The sequence below is a fragment of the Doryrhamphus excisus genome, chromosome 14 (genome assembly GCF_030265055.1).
Source record: "Doryrhamphus excisus isolate RoL2022-K1 chromosome 14, RoL_Dexc_1.0, whole genome shotgun sequence".
Classification (NCBI taxonomy): Eukaryota; Metazoa; Chordata; class Actinopteri; order Syngnathiformes; family Syngnathidae; genus Doryrhamphus; species Doryrhamphus excisus.
This window is the reverse complement of record NC_080479.1, coordinates 7,886,471-7,896,658: the sequence shown is the minus strand read 5'-3', so window position 1 is coordinate 7,896,658 and position 10,188 is coordinate 7,886,471. Positions and strand designations below refer to the sequence as shown.

Here is a 10,188-nt window from a genome sequence, read left to right as displayed (position 1 = left end):
CCTCATGAAAACTATGATTAAAGTAAAACTATTCACCTGGTATAATTAAATTACAATAAAGTAAAACTACTTAGCTGACATAATTAAACTATAGTACAGTACAATTACAAAAAAAACTACAACAAGAACTCCTAACCTGGTCTTGTGAAAACTATGATTAAAGTAAAACTATTCACCTGGTCTAATTAAATTACAATAAAGTAAAACTACTTAGATGACAAAATTAAACTATAGTACAGTACAACTACAGAAAAAATACAAAAAAAACTCCTAACCTGGTCTTATGAAAACTATGATTAAAGTAAAACTATTCACCTGGTATAATTAAATTACAATAAAGTAAAACTACTTAGATGACATAATAATAACTACTCACCTGGCAGAAAAAATACAATACAAAAAAACTACTCACCGGGCATAATGTAATTACAATAAAGCAAAACTTCAAATGATATAATAAAACTACAATAAAGTCAAACCTCACCAGGCATAATAAAACTACAATAAAGTAAAACTATTCACCTGGCATAATAAAACTACAATAAAGTAAAATTATTCACCTGGCATAATAAAACTACAATAAAGTAAAACCTCACCAGGCATAATAAAACTACAATAAAGTAAAACTATTCACCGGGCATAATAAAACTACAATAAAGTAAAACCTCACCAGGCATAATAAAACTACAATAGAGTAAAACTATTCACCTGGCATAATAAAACTACAATAAAGTAAAACCTCACCAGGCATAATAATACTACAATAAAGTAAAGCTATTCACCTGGCATAATAAAACTACAATAGAGTAAAACTACTCACCTGGCATAATAAAACTACAATAAAGTAAAAACTCACCAGGCATAATAAAACTACAATAAAGTAAAACTATTCACCTGGCATAATAAAACTACAGTAAAGTAAAATTACTCACTTGGCATGAAACGACAGCAAAATAAAGCTACTCACATAGAATAATGAAACTACAATGACATAAAAGTAGTCAACTAACATAATGAAAGGTGAAAATAAATAACTACCTTTTAAAGACAAAACAAACGTGTCAAACAAACATGTTTGCTGAAATGAACATTCTTGTTGGTTTCATGCGCTTGTAACGATGCTAACTGCTCGTGGTGTCGCGTAGCAGCGAGCTTATGAAGAAGAAAAGACGGTTTGTGTTCTGTGTTCCTGTTTATGGACTTTCCTCAGCAGACCTCACTTCCTTCCTGCCTGGCTCTTTCCTGCCCAGCCTCTGGAATCACACACACACACACACACACACATAGTAGTGTTTTCCTGTGCTATGAATGGCTGCAGTGTTTCCTGCCTCATAATAAACATGATGGAGGTGTTGGCAGCTCACACACTTAACTCCCTTAAAGGGAGAAATGGCCTCTAAAACAGTGTGGATCATCCTCTCCATCTTGGCAGTTCCTATCTTTGCACTTCCACCACGCTTTACTGCTGCAACACTTTTATTTGCAACGGTTTTATAACACAAAACTCTCTTCATGAAGGTGTTATCGGGGAAAACACAGCCGCCATCTTGCCTGGACTAGAAAATCTCTCTCAGGTGGACAAGCTGCGGTCGTACCTGCAGGGAGACATCATCAACATCATCTTCCTCATCCTCACAGTGACATCACTCACAGTCTGACGCAGTCTGGAATCTGCACATGCTCAGTAGGGAGCAAGGAGGCCAGCTCCTGCAGGCTGCTGACGAAGCGAAGCTTCCTGCTGAACTTTGAACTGAGGAGGAGGAGGATGAGGAAGTCAAAGATTGTCACCATCCCCTTCGTTGAGGAAGAGGAGCACACCTGATGAAGGGTTTGATGATAGTGATGAGCGCTTTGATGGACCAAGTCGGATGAACCACGTACATTCCTTTCAGGTTCTTCCTCAACCTGCACACACACACACACACACACACACACACATACACACAGTTAGAAGAAGTCAGGGAAGGTGACTTCCTCGGTTGCTTTGATGACCCCTGCTGGACACACACTGGCATGACACAAGGAAACACGGAATAGGCAGCTTGTGTGTGTGTGACTGTGTGTGTAAGACCTCCAAGCGATGGTGTGGTAGCATTCCTTCAGCCAGCCGATCCCTGGAAGTTTGTCCTTCTGTCCTCCAGCACAAAGATAAACTATCACGTAGTTCTCTGACACCATCAGCTCCAACGTTCCCACCAGGTACCTACAAAACACACACACACACTGGCATCATGCATGCATGTGTGTTTGTGTGATTGTGTGTGTGACTTACCTGAAGAGGTTGTCCATCACGTACTGGTAATTTTCCAGACTGTTCTCCGGCAGGTAACAGGAGGAAAACACAATGATGTCATTCATCCCGTCTCCATAGTAACCTGAGGTGTCAACAAATGTCAAAGGTCACTTTGAACACCCCTATGCGTCACGACAGCGATGCACATCCGTTGCGCATTTGCCGAGAATGCGGCCACCTTACAGGAATTGAGATATGTCTGTGGTACCTCCGTGTGAGAGAACCCTGAGGAAGGGCTCCAGGACGCTCATGTTGACGTGGCTCTCCTGAGGGGGCTCACCCGTAGAAAAAGAGCGCCACCTGGTGCCCTGGCTGTCCACCACGTCCTCACGCTCCAGCACCCCTAGTCCGCCCTGCTCAGAGTCCAGCAAAGACCCGGTCCGAGAGGATAGCGCCACGCCGCCACCCTCTGGAGACACATACAGATGATGTCATCGTCGGTGAGGTCACACCTGACCTTCGGACCCGTTGTCACCTTCTACATCCAAGTAGTCGACAGGGAAGCGGAGGGACTCGCTGTCTGACGGCGTCTCCATAGCGTCCAGGTCAAAGTCCAGCCCGGCATCGTCTTGGTCCCCGGTAGACGGTGACAGGAACGCAGAGTGGAAGTCGCCCGACTCGCTGCGTCCTGAAGAAGGCCGAGAAGGCGTGTCAGTGGACAACGAGACAAGATGTGTTCACCTTCATCATGAGGTCGCCACCTAAGGACACGCTGAGGGGCGGAGCTGCGAGGACTTTCTTCTTCTTCATGCCGCAAGGTGTTGCGAGTGGCAGCGTGCTGGGACGCTCTGAGGACAGGAAGTGAGAGTCAGACAGTTGACAGACAAAGCAAAGATGAGTCAAATATGCCATTGGGGTTTGCCTGCTGCCGCTTTGGACGGATTCTCCTCCTCCACCCCTCCACCTCCTCCTCCTTCATGACGACCACGATGATGATGATGACAACAGAGAGGAAGAAGCGGCGATATGTTGACATCTCACTGAATCTTCGTCACACTGTCTTCTCACCTGTGTCCTCTTCCTCCTTGTCTTCTTCTCGCTCCTCTTCCTCTTCACAACGGCAATCAATCATGAGACCTGACCTCACCCTGACCTCTCATCTGTGTGCTTCTCACCTGCAGAGTCAATGTCCCTCGTTGATGTGGCGACGCAGCCCCCTCGCGATGAAGAGTCTTCCTCACATTCTGATGGATGGTCACATCATTAGGTACACACAAACTCTCCATGTTCTCCATCATCAGTCACCTTTGAACTCTGTCACGCAGGCGTAATCCAACTACAATCATGTCAAAATACTAAAAATAATGAAGCTACAGTTTAGTAAAACTACAATAAAGCAAAAACTACTCACCTAACATAATCAAACTACAATAAAGTAAAACTATAAGACAGTATATTAACAATAAAATAACACATCTTACCTAACAGAATAAAAATTACAAGACAGTAACGCTACTCTCCTGGTGTAATGAAGCTATAATATAAAGTAAAACTACTCACCTGACATAATGAAACCACAATAAAGTAAAAATACAATACAATCTGCAATAATGAAACTACAGTAAAGTAAAACTAGACCACTGCACTGCTGGTAAAGTAAAACTACCTAAAAAGGTGCAACTACTCACCCAATTATAATGAAACCATGATAAAGTAAAACTACAATAAAGTAAAACGAAGACATGGCATCACAAAAATACCTAACAGAATGAAAACACAATAAAGTAAAACTACTAACCTAAAAATACTGAAACCACAATATAGTAAAACTACAACACAGTAAAACAATTTACATGCCATAATAAAACTAGGCACCTAATAGAATAAACATACAATAAATTAAACCACTCACCTGGCGTCATGAAACTACAATAAAATAAAAGTACAATCAAGTCAAACTAAACTACTTGCCTAAAAAGTAAAATAAAACTATATTAAGTAAAACTACTCACATAACTACTCACCTAATATAATTAATCCACAACAAAGTAAAACTACAAAACTAGTCACATGAAATAATGAAACCATGACAAAGTAAAACTACAATAAAGTATTTTACCTGGCTTAATAAAACTACAATAAAGTAAAACTACTCATCCGACATAATGTCTCTATAATGAAATAAAACTGTTGACCTGTTATAATGGAACAACAAAAAGTAAAAGTACTCACCTAACACAATGAAAGCAAAATAAAGTAAAAGTACCCACCTGTCATACACGACGTGTCAGGGGAACAGGAAGCCGGTTGCAGAGCGACACTGTCACCTAGTGATGTTTCATAGGACTGCTTGGTTAGTGTATGTAATGTCGTCTAAGGTTATCATCACATTCCTTTATCAATTCTGCATTACAAAAAAACACACACAAAAGCCAAAGAAAAAGCTTTGTTGCCATTGTGTGCCATTAAATAGAAGTAAACATTTGTTAAATGGTTGTGTCAATCAAAAGTCATTGCTGTGTACTGTCTGCTGAGTGTGTTGTTGTGGTACCTGCTGCAGTACTTGATGTTGCAGTGACGGCTGACATGTTGGCTCGACTACACACGCACACACACACACACACGCGCGCGCACGCACACACACACAGTTAGTGTTGTTGCAAAAGACATAGTGTACACATGTACACTAGGTGCATATTAAAAGAATGAGTCGTGTTGACAAAGTGAACGTTTGTGCCTTTTGAAGAGTTTGCTCCAGACAACAATTTTGTGTGACTTACAGACAAACATTCACACAAACTTTCCCAATTTAAGTAGAATCAAAAAACACTCACGGCAGCTCGGTGCTGGTCACCTCTCGCACAGGAAACTGGCTCACCTGATGACATCATCACAGTGTGGGTGGACTCTGACGCCTCACCTGTAGGAGGGAGGAGGGGAGGGAGGGACTGGCTGTTACCATGGCAACAGGACCAACACAAATGGGTGTGTATGTATGCATGTGTGTGGCAGTTGAACATGCTGGACAAGAGCAAACAAGTCAAAGTCATCCAGAGGAGGAACAAAATGAAAAAAGGGAAGTCAGGTGACGACAGGAAGCCAACGGCGGCTGATTCAGAGGTCAACATAATCAGAGGCGCAGCAGATCAGGTTTCGGCCTGTTCGTCTAATCGGAAGGCTTCTGGTTTCCAGGGGGCGTGTGTTTAAGCTCAGCAGCTTGACGATACGTCAAGTCAGAGGTTTTCAAGCATGCTAACAAACTAGCATTCAGATGCTGCTAGCTGCTTAAAAGCCACAGTGAACATCTATTTAAAGGTGGGCAGATAAATCCAAATATTGATACCAAGGTTGATACAGTATCAGCACCAGCAGCAATAGTACTTTTTCCTTTTGTTGCTTATTTTCATGCTTATTGTGTACTATTGATTTTATTTTACGCAAACAATAATAAATATAACGGAAAAGAGGAAATACTTGTATTATTTTGTTGATATTGTTATGCGGTCTGGTATCGTGTAGTTGTTGTTCACAAATAAGAGTTGAGTAATTTCAATCATGGGTAACACATTAAAAGCAAAAATCACAAATGTATTTACTTATCTGGTATAAAATCATTCCAAAAACCTAAAAATATTACAGTAAAAATGATCAGTATCAGCATGGTATCATCAATATGTCTAGATTTGACTGAATTACCCCAGCTATTGTTTTTTGCGACACACACAGCGGCTTTACGGCACCTCTCTATGGAGTCTTCAGCATGGATAAAACTACCTTAATTAATGAAAGCATGAAAGGAAGAACGCGCTCACTAATAACGAGAGGACTTGTGCCAAAGTCTTAACTTTAGATAAACGTACAGTAACCGCAAGCACCAGTTTGTGACGAGTCGCTAGTAGCATGCTAACTGAAACGCCACTTCCCGTAAAGAACTTCACAATAATAGTGTTTCTGAAATAACTGTTTTAATCGGTCGCATTTTTCGTAATAACTTAACCCGCAATGCAAATATAATATTAATTTAAGTTGTGGGATTTCATCTTTTTTTCAAAGTCATGTCGCTCAGTTAGAAAACTGAACGCTTTTCATCTGTGGCAGTGCTGCCACCTGCTGACTCATGCTTTCAATAGATGTTTTTTTTAAAGAAACCCCAACACTGTACACCACATTGATGTCATATTTAATCATCTCTTCGTTAAACTGCAAGTTTGTCATCGACGATGCTCAAAGGGGTGAGAGGGCTAGCTCCGCCCACCGTAGTGACCGTCAACACACATCGAAGCGTGTCGGGAGTTAAAGGTAATCTAAATCTAAACATGTCCACTTAGTTGTTTTTAGATGCAACTAAATGTGACTGTCTACGTTAATCGCTAACATTCCATCAACGTCAAAGATATTTTAACTTGTGTCCTACTTTGAAGCGAAGCGCTGAAAATAAACATAAAGGCTGCTTATACGTTTGTGTTGAAAATGCTCTGTTTGTAAATGTGGCTTTGTGTGGCTGTCAACTCGGGTTAGTCGCCATGTGCTCATCAATTAGTGGGGTTACTTAGTGAAGAAGCTAACTAGTTAGCCCTTAACGTTGAGGCGCGGTGACGTCAGCGTTTGTTGCTGGTGGTCGAGTGGGCGTGGCCTCTGGCTGTAAACAGGAAGTAAGCGTCCGAGCAGCAGCAGCAGTAGCTAACCTGGCTGAGTTAGCATGTGAAGCTAGTGCGGCTCTGCTGGCAGGGGAGTTGTTGCCGGACAAAGCTGCTTATTGTTGAGCCGAGGTGGGTGTCGACTGTCTTAGCAACGCTGCTTGGGTCTATGAGGTTGTGACCTTTCAAATAATAGTCAATATTTTATTTTGGGTCATTAGCAGCTGACTTTGTTCTCCGGGAAGGAGATTACTTTCTTCATCTGAATGAAGATTTCTCGGTAAGGACGTCATGGTTGTTCGCATTGTCACTTGAATTTGGCGACTGAGAAAGTTTTGGCAAAGAAGTGATCATAGTGCAGTTTAGCCGAGGTTGCTAACAGATATTGTGACCCAATCATGACTACAATCAAGAGGTTTTCCAGTGAATAACATTTTTAAACGTCAATGATTAATTCTCCTGTTTTTTTTCTTCAGGGAATGTGACGACTGCAAGGGGGAAGTTTGAGTATCCCGTTTGAGCTGTGGTTATTGTCACATAGGTGCGTTTGTTTTATGGGACCCTGACCAAAGGCAGACGGGTGGGGATTGTCTGGATCATGTTGGAGCTTCACTTGTTGGCCACGCCTCCGCATGAGTTTGAGGAGTGACTGGACTGTCTCATGAAGACTGCCGAGTCCTGAGTCATTGTTCAACATCATCATCATCATCATCATTGTCTCAGCATGTCCCAAACCAGCTCGCCTCCTGGAGCGACGCACGTCTCCACAGAACTTCCTGTAACGGCGGCCACAGAAGGGTCAGAGGCCCATCTCACGGGTAGCGACAACACCCCCATCAGCATTCTGAAGGAGGCAGATCCAACAGAGTCATCACAAAATGGACCTATAGACGCTAACAAGATGGAAGAAGAGCTAAGAGGTGGTGTGGCCACAGCGGGAGAGCCAGGTGAGGACTTGTTAACATGGCTACACCATCTTTGTCAGGTTTCAGCACTGCCCCGTACTTCCTGTTTGTCTGCAGGTCAGGACGCGGACATGGTTGAGAGTTCTTCCATGGCGACCGCCAACAGTTCAGATGAGCCGCGGGAATCCAGCGACTCGGCATCGTTCTCCATTCCCAGTCTGGATCTGTCGGACGGGCTGGCGGCCGCAGGAAGCTCTCAAGATGTGGACGACATCCTGTCGTCGTCCTACTCTGCCTTGGGTGCAGAGGGTTGCTCTCCGTCCAATGAGGTGGCCAGCCTGAAGGAGGACGAGCTCTCAGGTGACAACAGGACAACGACGATAATAAACACAAGCATGTGTCTGGTCTGTGACTGTCATTGTCCACATGTCCAAAGGCGGCGCCGCTCCCACAGCCGCCGTGTCCACTGAGGCAGGCCCATCCACGCCGGCATATTACCTGGTGAAGTGGATCACCTGGAAGGGGAAGAAGACGCCCATCATCACTCAGAGCGAGAATGGACCCTGCCCCTTGCTGGCCATCATGAACATTCTCTTCCTGCGCTGGAAGGTAGCAACACCTCAAACACGTGCAGTCAACGTTCTCTTCATGTATGCGTGTGTGTGTGTGTGTGTGTGTGTGTATACGCAGGCCAAGCTTCCTGCTCACACTGAAGTGGTCACCACTGAGGACCTGATGGCTCACCTGGGTAAGCTCACATCCAATCAGCTGGTGATGTAAGTAGTCAGCCTCACTTGTGTGTGTGTGTGTATGTACGCTTTGCAGGTGAGTGTGTGCTGTCAGTTTCACCGAGAGAAAAGACACGCGGCATGGAGCTCAATTTCCAGCAAGTAGGCGGACACCCACCCACACACACACACAATGTTTTTGCAAAAGATGTTCACAAAGGTGGCGTTTGTGTCAGAACATGAGCGACGCCATGGCGGTCCTGCCCAAACTGTCTACCGGTCTGGACGTGAATGTTCGCTTCACGGGTGTGACGGACTTCGAGTACACCCCCGAGTGCATCGTGTTCGACCTTCTGGACATCCCGCTTTACCATGGCTGGCTGGTGGACCCCCAGGTGACACGCTCACTACCTGTCAATCATCCAGGTGACTTGTGAGCACGCCCATCAGGCCAGCCTCCAGTAGGATGTGCACGTGTTTGTGTGTGTGTGTGTGTAGAGTCCCGAGATGGCGTCTGCTGTGGGAAAACTGAGTTACAACCAGCTGGTGGAGAAGATCATTGACTACAAACACTCTAGTGACAGCAGTCAAGTCAGTGAAGGTAACAAACACACACACACACACACGCTCAGCTTGTTGTCAGCTCAGTCTCCATACCCTGTGTGTATACTTGTGTGTGCGTGGGCATGCAGGACTGGCGGCTGAGCACTTCCTGGAGACGACGGCGACGCAGCTGTCCTATCACGGCCTGTGCGAGCTCAACACCGTGGCCAAAGAAGGAGAGATGTGCGTCTTCTTCAGGAATAACCACTTCAGTACCATGATCAAACACAAGGTGGCAGCACTCACTCATACACACCTTATATTGACGTGCATCTTCACAGTGTACCATCCCCCTCCACTCCCAGGGTCATTTGTACCTCCTGGTGACGGATCAGGGCTTCCTGCGGGAGGAGGTGTTGGTGTGGGAGTCTCTGCACAACGTGGAAGGAGATGGAAACTTCTGCGACTCCAACTTCCGACTGTGTCATCCTCCTCAGAGAGCGTCGCCCCCTGCCAGCCTCCCCCCGTGTGACCAGCAGCAGCAGAGGCAGATTGACCAGGTGCCACGTGGGCAGGAGGCCCTTTTTTAATGGCGGTCTCTAATTGTGTGTGTGTGATAGGACTACCTGGTCGCGGTGTCCCTTCAGCAGGAGGCCGGGGCCTCGGGGCCCCTCAGTGACCTGGAGTTGGCGCGGCAGCTCCAACAGGAGGAGTACCAACAGCAGGGCCCGCAGCAGGCGACCCCTCAGGTAAGCATGGCGACATCTACCTCCCAAAACGTCACTCCGCGTCGCCATGGTTGACATCTTGTGCTTGTAGGTCAGAGGTCAGGGGTCACAGCAGGGAGGGGCCAGAAGAAGAGAGAAAGACTCAGACTGTGTCGTCCTGTAATTCTCCATCCTCGTCATCATCACTCGCTCACACACACACACACCGATGCCAAACCTCAGTGCTTTGTCACATTTCATAACGACTACATTAACGAGATGTTCCTGCTCACGTCATTAGCATCATTGTCATCGTGTGTTGAAGAAGATTACAAATGTCATTGTTATGGTTTCAAGGTGGCCAATAAAAGCGTTGAAATAAAGTGTTTGTGATGATTGAATGATGGCAGTGAAGATCACAAAAGACAGTAGTAA

General features: G+C 44.9%; 2 protein-coding genes across 3 annotated transcripts; one reads left to right on the top strand and one right to left on the bottom strand.

The window, feature by feature from the left end:
* Nucleotides 1–1,466: 1,466 nt before the first annotated feature.
* LOC131102104 (bcl-2/adenovirus E1B 19 kDa-interacting protein 2-like protein) lies at nucleotides 1,467–6,775 on the bottom strand. Of its 2 annotated transcripts, XM_058047595.1 has the most exons (15): nucleotides 5,930–6,773; nucleotides 5,068–5,153; nucleotides 4,785–4,831; nucleotides 4,504–4,560; nucleotides 3,409–3,477; nucleotides 3,302–3,343; nucleotides 3,156–3,206; nucleotides 2,995–3,081; nucleotides 2,769–2,921; nucleotides 2,502–2,702; nucleotides 2,273–2,375; nucleotides 2,072–2,203; nucleotides 1,819–1,905; nucleotides 1,652–1,750; nucleotides 1,467–1,595 (listed from the first exon to the last, which is right to left on the bottom strand). In XM_058047595.1, exons 3-15 carry the CDS (start codon nucleotides 4,819–4,821, stop codon nucleotides 1,571–1,573), a joined length of 1,143 nt encoding a protein of 380 aa, XP_057903578.1. In that variant the 5' UTR covers nucleotides 4,822–4,831; nucleotides 5,068–5,153; nucleotides 5,930–6,773; the 3' UTR covers nucleotides 1,467–1,570. The 2 variants fall into 2 exon arrangements, with proteins under 2 accessions (XP_057903578.1, XP_057903579.1); XM_058047596.1 differs by lacking the exons at nucleotides 1,467–1,595; nucleotides 1,652–1,750 and having other exon boundaries at nucleotides 1,845–1,994; nucleotides 5,930–6,775.
* Nucleotides 6,240–10,136, top strand: mindy1 (MINDY lysine 48 deubiquitinase 1). Its single transcript, XM_058047594.1, has 12 exons — nucleotides 6,240–6,532; nucleotides 7,347–7,817; nucleotides 7,893–8,135; nucleotides 8,212–8,384; nucleotides 8,466–8,523; nucleotides 8,601–8,665; nucleotides 8,740–8,898; nucleotides 9,002–9,104; nucleotides 9,196–9,338; nucleotides 9,412–9,606; nucleotides 9,667–9,795; nucleotides 9,866–10,136. The coding sequence occupies exons 2-12, from the start codon at nucleotides 7,595–7,597 to the stop codon at nucleotides 9,935–9,937; spliced, it is 1,563 nt and encodes a 520-aa protein (XP_057903577.1). The 5' UTR covers nucleotides 6,240–6,532; nucleotides 7,347–7,594; the 3' UTR covers nucleotides 9,938–10,136.
* Nucleotides 10,137–10,188: the final 52 nt, after the last annotated feature.